This window comes from Petromyzon marinus, chromosome 48 (genome assembly GCF_048934315.1).
Source record: "Petromyzon marinus isolate PM22_M1 ecotype Great Lakes invasive population chromosome 48, UKy_Petmar_22M1.pri1.0, whole genome shotgun sequence".
Classification (NCBI taxonomy): Eukaryota; Metazoa; Chordata; class Hyperoartia; order Petromyzontiformes; family Petromyzontidae; genus Petromyzon; species Petromyzon marinus.
In genome coordinates, this window is record NC_133714.1 from 288,733 (window position 1) to 304,413 (window position 15,681).

Here is a 15,681-nt window from a genome sequence, read left to right on the forward strand (position 1 = left end):
CAGAGTGAGTGAGTGGAGTTTGTGTGATCTCCCGCTGTTCTACAGAGTGAGTTGAGTTTGTGTAATCTCCCCCTGTTCTACAGAGTGAGTGAGTGGAGTTTGTGTAATCTCCCCCTGTTCTACAGAGTGAGTGAGTGGAGTTTGTGTGTTCTCCTCCTGTTCTACAGAGTGAGTGAGTGGAGTGTGTGTGTTCTCCCCCTGTTCTACAGAGTGAGTGGAGTTTGTGTGATCTCCCCCTGTTCTACAGAGTGAGTGAGTGAAGTTTGTGTGATCTCCCCCTGTTCTACAGAGTGAGTGAGTGGAGTTTGTGTGATCTCCCCTTGTTTTACAGAGTGAGTGAGTGGATTTTGTGTGATCTTCCCCCGGTCCACAGAGTGAGTGAGTGGAGTTTGTGTGATCTCCCCCTGTCCTACAGAGTGAGTGAGTGGAGTTTGTGTGATCTCTCCCTGTACTACAGAGTGAGTGAGTGGAGTTTGTGTGATCTCCCCCTGTCCTACAGAGTGAGTGAGTGGAGTTTGTGTGATCTCCTCCTGTTCTACAGAGTGAGTGATTGGAGTTTGTGTGATCTCTCCCTGTTCTACAGAGTGAGTGGAGTTTGTGTGATATCCCCCGGTTCTACAGAGTGAGTGAGTGGAGTTTGTATGATCTCCCCCTGTACTACAGAGTGAGTGAGTGGAGTTTGTGTGATCTCCTCCTGTTCTACAGAGTGAGTGAGTGGAGTTTGTGTGTTCTCCCCCTGTTCTATAGAGTGAGTGAGTGGAGTTTGTATGTTCTCCCCCTGTTCTACAGAGTGAGTGAGTGCAGTTTGTGTGATCTCCCCCTGTTCTACAGAGTGGAGTTTATGTGATCTCCCCCTGTTCTACAGAGTGAGTGGAGTTTTTATGTTCTCCCCCTGTTCTACAGAGCGAGTCGAGTTTGTATGATCTCCCCCTGTTCTATAGAGTGAGTGGAGTTTGTGTGTTCTCCCTCTGTTCTACAGAGTGATTGAGTGGAGTTTGTGTAATCTCCCCCTGTTCTATAGAGTGAGTGGAGTTTGTGTGTTCTCCCCCTGTTCTACAGAGCGAGTGGAGTTTTTGTGTTCTCCCCCTGTTCTACAGAGTGAGTGAGAGGAGTTTGTGTGATCTCCCCCTGTTCTACAGAGTGAGTGAGTGGAGTTTGTGTGTTCTCCCCATGTTCTACAGAGTGAGTGAGTGGAGTTTGTGTGTTCTCCCCCTGTTCTACAGAGTGAGTGAGTGGAGTTTGTGTGATCTCCCCCTGTCCTACAGAGTGAGTGAGTGGAGTTTGTGTGATCTCCCCCTGTTCTACAGAGTGAGTGGAGTTTGTGTGATCTTCCCCTGTTCTACAGAGTGAGTGAGTGGAGTTTGTGTGATCTCCCCCTGTTCTACAGAGTGAGTGAGTGGAGTTTGTGTGATCTCCCGCTGTTCTACAGAGTGAGTTGAGTTTGTGTAATCTCCCCCTGTTCTACAGAGTGAGTGAGTGGAGTTTGTGTAATCTCCCCCTGTTCTACAGAGTGAGTGAGTGGAGTTTGTGTGTTCTCCTCCTGTTCTACAGAGTGAGTGAGTGGAGTGTGTGTGTTCTCGCCCTGTCCTACAGAGTGAGTGAGTGGAGTGTGTGTGATCTCCCCCTGTCCTACAGAGTGAGTGAGTGGCGTTTGTGTGATCTCCCCCTATTCTACAGAGTGAGTGGAGTTTGTGTGATCTCCCCCTGTTCCACAGAGTGAGTGAGTGGCGTTTGTGTGATCTCCCCCTGTTCTACATAGTGAGTGGAGTTTGTGTGATCTCCCCCTGTTCTACAGAGTGAGTGAGTGGGGTTTGTGTGATCTCCCACTGTTCTACAGAGTGAGTGAGTGGAGTTTGTGTAATCTCCCCCTGTTCTACAGAGTGAGTGAGTGGAGTTTGTGTGATCTCCCCGTGTTCTACAGAGCGAGTGGAGTTTGTGTGATCTCCCCCTGTTCTATAGAGTGAGTGAGTGGAGTTTGTGTGTTCTCCCCCTGTTCTATAGAGTGAGTGAGTGGAGTTTGTATGTTCTCCCCCTGTTCTACAGAGTGAGTGGAGTTTGTGTGATCTTTCCCTGTCCGACAGAGTGAGTGAGTGGAGTTTTTGTGTTCTCCTCCTGTTCTACAGAGTGAGTGAGTGGAGTTTGTGTGATCTCCCCGTGTTCTACAGAGCGAGTGGAGTTTGTGTGATCTCCCCCTGTTCTATAGAGTGAGTGAGTGGAGTTTGTGTGTTCTCCCCCTGTTCTATAGAGTGAGTGAGTGGAGTTTGTATGTTCTCCCCCTGTTCTACAGAGTGAGTGAGTGCAGTTTGTGTGATCTCCCCCTGTTCTACAGAGTGGAGTTTATGTGATCTCCCCCTGTTCTACAGAGTGAGTGGAGTTTTTATGTTCTCCCCCTGTTCTACAGAGCGAGTCGAGTTTGTATGATCTCCCCCTGTTCTATAGAGTGAGTGGAGTTTGTGTGTTCTCCCTCTGTTCTACAGAGTGATTGAGTGGAGTTTGTGTAATCTCCCCCTGTTCTATAGAGTGAGTGGAGTTTGTGTGTTCTCCCCCTGTTCTACAGAGCGCGTGGAGTTTTTGTGTTCTCCCCCTGTTCTACAGAGTGAGTGAGAGGAGTTTGTGTGATCTCCCCCTGTTCTACAGAGTGAGTGAGTGGAGTTTGTGTGTTCTCCCCATGTTCTACAGAGTGAGTGAGTGGAGTTTGTGTGTTCTCCCCCTGTTCTACAGAGTGAGTGAGTGGAGTTTGTGTGATCTCCCCCTGTCCTACAGAGTGAGTGAGTGGAGTTTTTGTGATCTCCCCCTGTTCTACAGAGTGAGTGGAGTTTGTGTGATCTTCCCCTGTTCTACAGAGTGAGTGAGTGGAGTTTGTGTGATCTCCCCCTGTTCTACAGAGTGAGTGAGTGGAGTTTGTGTGATCTCCCGCTGTTCTACAGAGTGAGTTGAGTTTGTGTAATCTCCCCCTGTTCTACAGAGTGAGTGAGTGGAGTTTGTGTAATCTCCCCCTGTTCTACAGAGTGAGTGAGTGGAGTTTGTGTGTTCTCCTCCTGTTCTACAGAGTGAGTGAGTGGAGTGTGTGTGTTCTCCCCCTGTTCTACAGAGTGAGTGGAGTTTGTGTGATCTCCCCCTGTTCTACAGAGTGAGTGAGTGAAGTTTGTGTGATCTCCCCCTGTTCTACAGAGTGAGTGAGTGGAGTTTGTGTGATCTCCCCTTGTTTTACAGAGTGAGTGAGTGGAGTTTGTGTGATCTTCCCCCGGTCCACAGAGTGAGTGAGTGGAGTTTGTGTGATCTCCCCCTGTTCAATAGAGTGAGTGAGTGGAGTTTGTGTGTTCTCCCCCTGTTCTATAGAGTGAGTGGAGTTTGTATGTTCTCCCCCTGTTCTACAGAGTGAGTGGAGTTTGTGTGATCTTTCCCTGTCCTACAGAGTGAGTGAGTGGAGTTTTTGTATTCTCCCCTTGTTCTACAGAGTGAGTGAGAGGAGTTTGTGTGATCTCCCCCTGGTCTACAGAGTGAGTGAGTGGAGTTTGTGTGATCTCCCCCTGTTCTAAAGAGTGAGCGAGTGGAGTTTGTGTGATCTCCCCCTGTCCTACAGAGTGAATGAGTGGAGTTTGTGTAATCTCCTCCTGTTCTACAGAGTGAGTGAGTGGAGTTTGTGTGATCTCCCCGTGTTCTACAGAGCGAGTGGAGTTTGTGTGATCTCCCCCTGTTCTATAGAGTGAGTGAGTGGAGTTTGTGTGTTCTCCCCCTGTTCTATAGAGTGAGTGAGTGGAGTTTGTATGTTCTCCCCCTGTTCTACAGAGTGAGTGAGTGCAGTTTGTGTGATCTCCCCCTGTTCTACAGAGTGGAGTTTATGTGATCTCCCCCTGTTCTACAGAGTGAGTGGAGTTTTTATGTTCTCCCCCTGTTCTACAGAGCGAGTCGAGTTTGTATGATCTCCCCCTGTTCTATAGAGTGAGTGGAGTTTGTGTGTTCTCCCTCTGTTCTACAGAGTGATTGAGTGGAGTTTGTGTAATCTCCCCCTGTTCTATAGAGTGAGTGGAGTTTGTGTGTTCTCCCCCTGTTCTACAGAGCGAGTGGAGTTTTTGTGTTCTCCCCCTGTTCTACAGAGTGAGTGAGAGGAGTTTGTGTGATCTCCCCCTGTTCTACAGAGTGAGTGAGTGGAGTTTGTGTGTTCTCCCCATGTTCTACAGAGTGAGTGAGTGGAGTTTGTGTGTTCTCCCCCTGTTCTACAGAGTGAGTGAGTGGAGTTTGTGTGATCTCCCCCTGTCCTACAGAGTGAGTGAGTGGAGTTTGTGTGATCTCCCCCTGTTCTACAGAGTGAGTGGAGTTTGTGTGATCTTCCCCTGTTCTACAGAGTGAGTGAGTGGAGTTTGTGTGATCTCCCCCTGTTCTACAGAGTGAGTGAGTGGAGTTTGTGTGATCTCCCGCTGTTCTACAGAGTGAGTTGAGTTTGTGTAATCTCCCCCTGTTCTACAGAGTGAGTGAGTGGAGTTTGTGTAATCTCCCCCTGTTCTACAGAGTGAGTGAGTGGAGTTTGTGTGTTCTCCTCCTGTTCTACAGAGTGAGTGAGTGGAGTGTGTGTGTTCTCCCCCTGTTCTACAGAGTGAGTGGAGTTTGTGTGATCTCCCCCTGTTCTACAGAGTGAGTGAGTGAAGTTTGTGTGATCTCCCCCTGTTCTACAGAGTGAGTGAGTGGAGTTTGTGTGATCTCCCCTTGTTTTACAGAGTGAGTGAGTGGAGTTTGTGTGATCTTCCCCCGGTCCACAGAGTAAGTGAGTGGAGTTTGTGTGATCTCCCCCTGTCCTACAGAGTGAGTGAGTGGAGTTTGTGTGATCTCCCCCTGTACTACAGAGTGAGTGAGTGGAGTTTGTGTGATCTCCCGCTGTTCTACAGAGTGAGTTGAGTTTGTGTAATCTCCCCCTGTTCTACAGAGTGAGTGAGTGGAGTTTGTGTAATCTCCCCCTGTTCTACAGAGTGAGTGAGTGGAGTTTGTGTGTTCTCCTCCTGTTCTACAGAGTGAGTGAGTGGAGTGTGTGTGTTCTCCCCCTGTTCTACAGAGTGAGTGGAGTTTGTGTGATCTCCCCCTGTTCTACAGAGTGAGTGAGTGAAGTTTGTGTGATCTCCCCCTGTTCTACAGAGTGAGTGAGTGGAGTTTGTGTGATCTCCCCTTGTTTTACAGAGTGAGTGAGTGGAGTTTGTGTGATCTTCCCCCGGTCCACAGAGTGAGTGAGTGGAGTTTGTGTGATCTCCCCCTGTCCTACAGAGTGAGTGAGTGGAGTTTGTGTGATCTCTCCCTGTACTACAGAGTGAGTGAGTGGAGTTTGTGTGATCTCCCCCTGTCCTACAGAGTGAGTGAGTGGAGTTTGTGTGATCTCCTCCTGTTCTACAGAGTGAGTGATTGGAGTTTGTGTGATCTCTCCCTGTTCTACAGAGTGAGTGGAGTTTGTGTGATATCCCCCGGTTCTACAGAGTGAGTGAGTGGAGTTTGTATGATCTCCCCCTGTACTACAGAGTGAGTGAGTGGAGTTTGTGTGATCTCCTCCTGTTCTACAGAGTGAGTGAGTGGAGTTTGTGTGTTCTCCCCCTGTTCTATAGAGTGAGTGAGTGGAGTTTGTATGTTCTCCCCCTGTTCTACAGAGTGAGTGAGTGCAGTTTGTGTGATCTCCCCCTGTTCTACAGAGTGGAGTTTATGTGATCTACCCCTGTTCTACAGAGTGAGTGGAGTTTTTATGTTCTCCCCCTGTTCTACAGAGCGAGTCGAGTTTGTATGATCTCCCCCTGTTCTATAGAGTGAGTGGAGTTTGTGTGTTCTCCCTCTGTTCTACAGAGTGATTGAGTGGAGTTTGTGTAATCTCCCCCTGTTCTATAGAGTGAGTGGAGTTTGTGTGTTCTCCCCCTGTTCTACAGAGCGAGTGGAGTTTTTGTGTTCTCCCCCTGTTCTACAGAGTGAGTGAGAGGAGTTTGTGTGATCTCCCCCTGTTCTACAGAGTGAGTGAGTGGAGTTTGTGTGTTCTCCCCATGTTCTACAGAGTGAGTGAGTGGAGTTTGTGTGTTCTCCCCCTGTTCTACAGAGTGAGTGAGTGGAGTTTGTGTGATCTCCCCCTGTCCTACAGAGTGAGTGAGTGGAGTTTGTGTGATCTCCCCCTGTTCTACAGAGTGAGTGGAGTTTGTGTGATCTTCCCCTGTTCTACAGAGTGAGTGAGTGGAGTTTGTGTGATCTCCCCCTGTTCTACAGAGTGAGTGAGTGGAGTTTGTGTGATCTCCCGCTGTTCTACAGAGTGAGTTGAGTTTGTGTAATCTCCCCCTGTTCTACAGAGTGAGTGAGTGGAGTTTGTGTAATCTCCCCCTGTTCTACAGAGTGAGTGAGTGGAGTTTGTGTGTTCTCCTCCTGCTCTACAGAGTGAGTGAGTGGAGTGTGTGTGTTCTCCCCCTGTTCTACAGAGTGAGTGGAGTTTGTGTGATCTCCCCCTGTTCTACAGAGTGAGTGAGTGAAGTTTGTGTGATCTCCCCCTGTTCTACAGAGTGAGTGAGTGGAGTTTGTGTGATCTCCCCTTGTTTTACAGAGTGAGTGAGTGGAGTTTGTGTGATCTTCCCCCGGTCCACAGAGTGAGTGAGTGGAGTTTGTGTGATCTCCCCCTGTCCTACAGAGTGAGTGAGTGGAGTTTGTGTGATCTCCCCCTGTACTACAGAGTGAGTGAGTGGAGTTTGTGTGATCTCCCGCTGTTCTACAGAGTGAGTTGAGTTTGTGTAATCTCCCCCTGTTCTACAGAGTGAGTGAGTGGAGTTTGTGTAATCTCCCCCTGTTCTACAGAGTGAGTGAGTGGAGTTTGTGTGTTCTCCTCCTGTTCTACAGAGTGAGTGAGTGGAGTGTGTGTGTTCTCCCCCTGTTCTACAGAGTGAGTGGAGTTTGTGTGATCTCCCCCTGTTCTACAGAGTGAGTGAGTGAAGTTTGTGTGATCTCCCCCTGTTCTACAGAGTGAGTGAGTGGAGTTTGTGTGATCTCCCCTTGTTTTACAGAGTGAGTGAGTGGAGTTTGTGTGATCTTCCCCCGGTCCACAGAGTGAGTGAGTGGAGTTTGTGTGATCTCCCCCTGTCCTACAGAGTGAGTGAGTGGAGTTTGTGTGATCTCTCCCTGTACTACAGAGTGAGTGAGTGGAGTTTGTGTGATCTCCCCCTGTCCTACAGAGTGAGTGAGTGGAGTTTGTGTGATCTCCTCCTGTTCTACAGAGTGAGTGATTGGAGTTTGTGTGATCTCTCCCTGTTCTACAGAGTGAGTGGAGTTTGTGTGATATCCCCCGGTTCTACAGAGTGAGTGAGTGGAGTTTGTATGATCTCCCCCTGTACTACAGAGTGAGTGAGTGGAGTTTGTGTGATCTCCTCCTGTTCTACAGAGTGAGTGAGTGGAGTTTGTGTGATCTCCTCCTGTTCTACAGAGTGAGTGAGTGGAGTTTGTGATCTCCCCCTGTTCTACAGATTGAGTGAGTGGAGTTTGTGTGATTTCCACATGTCCTACAGAGTGAGTCAGTGGAGTTTGTGTGATCTCCCCTTGTTCTACAGAGTGAGTGGAGTTTTTGTGATCTCTCCCTGGTCTACAGAGTGAGTGAGTGGAGTTTGTGTAATCTCCTCCCGTTCTACAGAGTGAGTGAGTGGAGTTTGTGTAATCTCCTCCTGTTCTACAGAGTGAGTGAGTGGAGTTTGTGTGTTCTCCCCCTGTTCTACAGAGTGAGTGGAGTTTGTGTGATCTCCCCCTGTTCTACAGAGCGAGTGGAGTTTGTGTGATCTCCCCCTGTTCTATAGAGCGAGTGAGTGGAGTTTGTGTGTTCCCCCCCTGTTCTATAGAGTGAGTGAGTGGAGTTTGTATGTTCTCCCCCTGTTCTACAGAGTGAGTGAGTGGAGTTTTTGTGTTCTCCCCCTGTTCTACAGAGTGAGTGAGAGGAGTTTGTGTGATCTCCCCTTTTCTACAGAGTGAGTGAGTGGAGTTTGTGTGATCTCCCCCTGGTCTACAGAGTGAGCGAGTGGAGTTTGTGTGATCTCCCCCTGTTCTACAGAGTGAGTGAGTGGAGTTTGTGTGATCTCCCCCGGTTCTACAGAGTGAGTGGAGTTTGTGTGATCTCCTCCTGTTCTACAGAGTGAGTGAGTGGAGTTTGTGTGATCTCTCCCTGTTCTACAGAGTGAGTGAGTGGAGTTTGTGTAATCTCCCCTTGTTCTACAGAGTGAGTGGAGTTTGTGTGATCTCCCCCTGGTCTACAGACTGAGTGAGTGGAGTTTGTGTGATCTCCCCTTGTTCTACAGAGTGAGTGAGTGGAGTTTGTGTGATCTCCCCCTGGTTTACAGATTGAGTGAGTGGAGTTTGTGTGATCTCCCCTGTCCTACAGAGTGAGTGAGTGGAGTTTGTGTGATCTCCCCCTGTACTACAGAGTGAGTGAGTGGAGTTTGTCTGATCTCCCCCTGTCCTACAGAGTGAGTGAGTGGAGTTTGTGTGATCTCCTCCTGTTCTACAGAGTGAGTGAGTGGAGTTTGTGTGATCTCTCCCTGTTCTACAGAGTGAGTGGAGTTTGTGTGATATCCCCCGGTTCTACAGAGTGAGTGAGTGGAGTTTGTATGATCTCCCCCTGTACTACAGAGTGAGTGAGTGGAGTTTGTGTGATCTCCTCCTGTTCTACAGAGTGAGAGTGGAGTTTGTGTGATCTCCTCCTGTTCTACAGAGTGAGTGAGTGGAGTTTGTGATCTCCCCCTGTTCTACAGATTGAGTGAGTGGAGTTTGTGTGATTTCCACATGTCCTACAGAGTGAGTGGAGTTTAGGTGTTCTCCAGGCACCTCGTTCGAAGGCATGCTTGATCTCGCTGACCTCCGCCTGTGACCCGGGGACCCGGAATATCCCCTGCTGATGCATCCCTGGGGACCAGGGGCACAGGTCGCGGGTAACAGGGGTGACACACTCGCAGGTGTCAGGAGTTCAAGTAGATTCCGGGTGACGAACGGAGTACTCAAGGGACCAGGGTAGAGGACGAGTCTCAATAGTAGGTAGGCAGGCAAGAAGGCAGGTGGCAGGAGAGTTTTATTTGTAGCTAAGTATGTAAACAGGCAGCCAGGTGTGCAGCTCGGTAGACAGGTAGACAGGCAGGTAGGTAGACAATTAGTAGATAGGCAGGTAACTATACAGCTAGGCAGACAGGTATAAAGGCAGGTAGGTAGACAATTAGTAGATAGACAGGTAGGTATCCAGCTAGGCATGCAGGTAGACAGGCAGTTTGATTGGTAGACAGGAAGGCAGGCAGCCAAAAGGTACAAAGTCAGGCAGGAGGGTGGGCAGGTAGACAGGCAGGTAAATACACAGCCGGATGGTTAGGCAGGCATGTAGGTAGGTAGATAGTTTGGCAGGTAGATAGACATGCCAATGGTTATACAGGCAGGCATTTAAACACGCAGGTAGGTAAACAGGTGTATAGGTAGGCAGGTAGACAGGTAGGTGGGTAGGTAGACAGGTAGGCAGACAAGCTGGTGGATAGACAGGCAGGTAGGTGGGTATGTAGGTAGGCAGGTAAACACGCAGGCAGGTGGGCGGGTGTACAGGTAGGCTGGTGGGTGAGTAGGCAGGTAGGTGGTGCACCAGGTGGGTTACCCACCGTACAGGTTGATGAAACGCACACAGCTCACCACCACGGTGGGGATCACGTGACCCGACTCCTGGAGAACACAAACACAAAGATCCCCCGTGTAGCCTTCACAGATTGTTGGGGCAAGTGCTGTTAGCGAGCACCTATGAAGGCCGTCACGGCACATGAGGGGGAGGGTGGCCAGCACCACGCCCGGCCGCCTTTGTCTCCAAAGTGGAGATGCTTATACATCGCACCATGTACTCATTTTTGGTTGAGTCGATCTAGGGGAGGCCCACAACCGATTCAGATAATCGTCACTGGTTTTGACCGCAAGCGAGAATTGAACTGTGATCGCTTGGTTCGTAGCGCAGCGTAGCACTAGCCACACTCACACACGCACACTCACACACACACGCACACACACACACACGCACACACACTCACACACACGCATGTATAACTCCGCTGCTAGATGAGGACCTCCCTATGCCGGGCAGACCATGGCGGGCATTGGGGGGGAGTTAATTGACAATATTTCACCACCTGTGTGTAGGTGAGGAGTGAGTGGTGGTGCATGTGTGTAGGTGAGGAGTGAGTGGTGGTACCTGTGTGTCGGTGAGGAGTGAGTGAGGGTTACCTGTGTGTAGGTGAGGAGTGAGTGGTGGTCCCTGTGTGTCGGTGAGGAGTGAGTGGTGGTACCTGTGTGTAGGTGAGTAGTGAGTGGTGGTACCTGTGTGTCGGTGAGGAGTGAGTGAGGGTACCTGTGTGTAGGTGAGTGGGGGTTACCTGTGTGTAGGTGAGGAGTGAGTGGTGGTACCTGTGTGTCGGTGAGTGGGGGTACCTGTGTGTAGGTGAGGAGTGAGTGGTGGTACCTGTGTATAGGTGAGAAGTGAGTGGTGGTACCTGTGTGTAGGTGAAGAGTGAGTGGGGGTACCTGTGTGTAGGTGAGGAGTGAGTGGTGGTACCTGTGTGTAGGTGAGGAGTGAGTGGGGGTACCTGTGTGTCGGTGAGGAGTGAGTGAGGGTACCTGTGTGTAGGTGAGGAGTGAGTGGTAGTACCTGTGTGTCGGTGAGTGGGGGTACCTGTGTGTAGGTGAGGAGTGAGTGGTGGTACCTGTGTATAGGTGAGAAGTGAGTGGTGGTACCTGTGTGTAGGTGAAGAGTGAGTGGGGGTACCTGTGTGTAGGTGAGGAGTGAGTGGTGGTACCTGTGTGTAGGTGAGGAGTGAGTGGGGGTACCTCTGTGTAGGTGAGGAGTGAGTGGTGGTACCTGTGTGTAGGTGAGGAGTGAGTGGGGGTTACCTGTGTGTAGGTGAGGAGTGAGTGGTGGTACCTGTGTGTAGGTGAGTGGTGGTACCTGTGTGTAGGTGAGGAGTGAGTGGGGGTACCTCTGTGTAGGTGAGGAGTGAGTGGGGGTTACCTGTGTGTAGGTGAGGAGTGAGTGGGGGTTACCTGGATGTAGGTGAGGAGTGAGTGGTGGTACCTGTGTGTAGGTGAGGAGTGAGTGGGGGTTACCTGGATGTAGGTGAGGAGTGAGTGGGGGTTACCTGGATGTAGGTGAGGAGGTCTCCCCCAAAGAGCCGTAGGCCGATGACCGAGGGTCGCCTCCGACCGCGTTCGCGATGGGGTTTTGGGGGGGCAAACGAAGTCCTTGACCCCCCCCCCCCCCACAACAACAACATACAGCAACAATCAACAGTAAACAACAGCACCAATAAACAATAATAAAAAAAAAATTACGGTGAGGATTTTTGAGGATCGGCTAGAAGAGAGACACAGCACAGACACAGCACAGACACAGCCCAGACACAGCACAGACACAGCACAGACACAGCCCAGACACAGCACAGACACAGCCCAGACACAGCACAGACACAGCACAGACACGCACAGACACAGCACAGACACAGCACATACACGCACAGACACAGCACAGACACAGCACAGACACGCACAGACACAGCACAGACACAGCACAGACACGCACAGACACAGCACAGACACGCACAGACACGCACAGACACAGTCCCTGCGCAGCACATGTGCACCATACAGGCGCATGTCGGTCATTACAACTCCTACATGCTACGTTAATGCAGTGAGGGATAAAAGTATTTGATCCCCTGCTGATTTTGTACGTTTGCCCACTGACAAAGAAATTATCAGTCTATAATTTTAATGGTAGCTTTATTTGAGCAGTGAGAGACAGAATAACAAAAAAAATCCAGAAAAACGCATGTCAAAAATGTTATGAATTGATTTGCAATTTAATGAGGGAAATAAGTATTTGACCCCTCTGCAAAACATGACTTAGTACTTGGTGGCAAAACCCTTGTTGGCAATCACAGAGGTCAGACGTTTCTTGTAATTGGACACCAGGTTTGCACACATCTCAGGAGGGATTTTGTCCCAATCCTCTTTGCAGATCTTCTCCAAGTCATTAATGTTTCGAGGCTGACGTTTGGCAACTCGAACCTTCAGCTCCCTCCACAGATTTTCTATGGGATTAAGGTCTGGAGACTGGCTAGGTCACTCCAGAACCTTAATGTGCTTCTTCTTGAGCCACTCCTTTGTTGTCTTGGCCGTGTGTTTTGGGTCATTGCCATGCTGGAATACCCATCCACGACCCATTTTCAATGCCCTGGCTGAGGGAAGGAGGTTCTCACCCAAGATTTGACGGTACATGGCCCCATCCATCGTCCCTTTGATGCGGTGAAGTTGTCCTGTCCCAGTAGCAGAAAAACACCCCCAAAGCATGTTTCCACCTCCATGTTTGACGGTGGGGATGGTGTTCTTGGGGTCATAGGCAGCATTCCTCCTCCTCCAAACACGTCGAGTTGAGTTGATGCCAAAGAGCTCCATTTTGGTCTCATCTTACCACAACTCTTTCACCCAGTTGTACTCTGAATCATTCAGATGTTCATTGGCAAACTTCAGACGGGCATGTATATGTGCTTTCTTGAGCAAGGGGACCTTGCGGGCGCTGCAGGATTTCAGTCCTTCATGGCGTAGTGTGTTACCAATTGTTTACTTGGTGACTATGGTCCCAGATGCCTTGAGATCATTGACAATATCCTCCCGTGTAGTTCTGGGCTGATTCCTCCCCGTTCTCATGATCATTGCAACTCCACGAGGTAAGATCTTGCATGGAGCCCCAGGCCGAGGGAGATTGACAGTTATTTTGTGTTTCTTCCATTTGCGAATAATCACACCAACTGTTGTCACCTTCTCACCAAGCTGCTTGGCAATGGTCTTGTAGCCCATTCCAGCCTTGTGTAGATCTACAATCTTGTCCCTGACATCCTTAGAGAGCTCTTTGGTCTTGGACATGGTGGAGAGTTTGGAATCTGATTGATTGATTGCTTCTGTGGACAGGTGTCTTTTATACAGGTAACAAGCTGAGATTAGGAGCACTCCCTTTAAGAGTGTGCTCCTAATCTCAGCTCGTTAACTGTATAAAAGACACCTGGGAGCCATAGATCTTTCTCTCATTAAAATGCAAATCAATTTATAACATTTTTGACATACGTTTTCTGGATTTTGTTGTTGTTATTCTGTCTCTCACTGTTCAAATAAACCTACCATTAAAATTATAGACTGATCATTTCTTTGTCAGTGAGCAAATGTACAAAATCAGCAGGGGATCAAATACTTTTTCTCTCGCTGTAGGTGTTCACACACACACATGAGTCTTAATAGGTGTTCACACAAACACACACACGAGTTTTAATGTGTTCACACACACACAAGTCTTAATAAGTGTTCACACACACACAAGTCTTAATAGGTGTGCACACACACACACGAGTCTTAATAGGTGTTCACACACACGAGTCTTAATAGGTGTTCACACACACACGAGTCTTAATAGGTGTGCACACACACACGAGCCTTAATAGGTGTTCACACACACACACGAGTCTTAATAGGTGTTCACACACACACACACGAGTCTTAATAGGTGTTCACACACACACACACGAGTTTTAATAGGTGTTCACACACACACACAAGTCTTAATAGGTGTTCACACACACACACACGTCTTAATAGGTGTTCACACACACACACGAGTCTTAATAGGTGTTCACACACACACACACGAGTCTTAATAGGTGTTCACACACACACACGAGTCTTAATGGGTGTTCACACACACACACACGAGTCTTAATAGGTGTTCACACACACACACGAGTCTTAATAGGTGTGCACACACACACACACACGTCTTAATAGGTGTTCACACACACACACACACACGAGTCTTAATAGGTGGTCACACACACACACACGAGTCGTAATAGGTGTTCACACACACACACGAGTCTTAATAGGTGTGCACACACACACACACACACGAGTCTTAATAGGTGTGCACACACACACACACAAGTCTTAATAGGTGTTCACACACACACACGAGTCTTAATAGGTGTTCACACACACACACGAGTCTTAATAGGTGTTCACACACACGAGTCTTAATAGGTGTTCACACACACAAGTCTTAATAGGTGTTCACACACAAGTCTTAATATGTGTTCACACACACACACGAGTCTTAATAGGTGTTCACACACACACACAAGTCTTAATAGGTATTCACACACACACACACGAGTCTTAATAGGTGTGCACACACACACACGTCTTAAAAGGTGTTCACACACACACACGAGTCTTAATAGGTGTTCACACACACACAAGTCTTAAGAGGTGTTCACACACACACGAGTCTTAATAGGTGTTCACACACAAACACGAGTCTTAATAGGTGTTCACACACACACACGTCTTAATAAGTGTTCACACACACACACGAGTCTTAATAGGTGTTCACACACACACACACACGAGTCTTAATAGGTGTTCACACACACAAGTCTTAATAGGTGTTCACACACAAGTCTTAATATGTGTTCACACACACACACACGAGTCTTAATAGGTGTTCACACACACACACACAAGTCTTAATAGGTATTCACACACACACACACGAGTCTTAATAGGTGTGCACACACACAAGTCTTAAGAGGTGTTCACACACACACGAGTCTTAATAGGTGTTCACACACACACACACGAGTCTTAATAGGTGTTCACACACACACACGTCTTAATAGGTGTTCACACACACACACGAGTCTTAATAGGTGTTCACACACACACACGCGTCTTAATAGGTGTTCACACACACACGTCTTAATAGGTGTTCACACACACACACACACGAGTTTTTCACTGTCTCAAGACCCATTGTCTGAAAGCCCTTCCTGGTTTTCACAGTAATATACGGTGTATGTGGAACATCTTTCACACCGTACATAGCGAACAGCGCTAATCGCGTGTGCGGGGTGAAGCACAACAAGCTAAACACAACAGCAGCAGCAGTTCTAAAGAAATTAGTTTGTCAATCTAGATGATAATAATGATGATAATGATGATTTTAAAGTGCGGCATAGCTCCCAGTGTCTTCCTAACATGGTAAGGAAAAGAGCGTTCCAGACGGCCCCAGGAGCAGCGCATCCGAAAGCGGAGACCACCAGCGCCTGTGCCGATGGCTGAGCCAGAAGCCGCTGTGAGGATGGCGAGCGCAGGGCCACGTGGGCCGTGCCTCGTGGCTCCGTGGCGACACCAGCGAGCAGCCGAGGTCATGGTCGGTGGTTCATGTGCGGCGAGCGCTTTGTGTGCGCCATGGGGAGGGCGCGACCTTCTAATGGGATTCCCGTGTCCTCGACTACAGCCACATCCACAGTGCTGATAAATGGCGAGATGTTAACTCCCTCGCCTGGTATGCAGGAGGTCGTGTGTTTCATCCCGACCCTGACGCCTACTGTGTATTTGGAGTTTGCGTCTCTCTCTCTCTCTCTCCGTGGTCGCGTGGATTTTTCTCCAGGTCCTCCGGCTACTTTTCCCCTCCACGTTCAGAAACACGCGCTTGGAGTCTTTGGCTGCTGCTAAACATTTCCGTATGATAAGCCACTTTTGTTGAGCCACCGTTTGTGACAGCGAGGTCGCTTCTGAAGAAGAGCGACTGCACAGCTCAGTGAGGCACTCAGCATCAGCAGCACGTGCTGTGTGACGGGG

General features: G+C 49.0%; 1 protein-coding gene across 1 annotated transcript in view; it reads right to left on the reverse strand.

The window, feature by feature from the left end:
* Positions 1-15,681, reverse strand: part of LOC116952748 (rho GTPase-activating protein 4-like) — a 70,197-nt gene that overhangs the window by 26,004 nt on the left and 28,512 nt on the right. The window contains exons 13-15 of the mRNA XM_032972357.2: positions 11,136-11,238; positions 9,618-9,678; positions 8,809-8,886 (exon numbers count right to left, since the gene is read on the reverse strand). Of these exons, the coding sequence (XP_032828248.2) occupies positions 8,809-8,886; positions 9,618-9,678; positions 11,136-11,238 (242 nt within the window). The remainder of the gene's footprint in view (positions 1-8,808; positions 8,887-9,617; positions 9,679-11,135; positions 11,239-15,681) is intronic.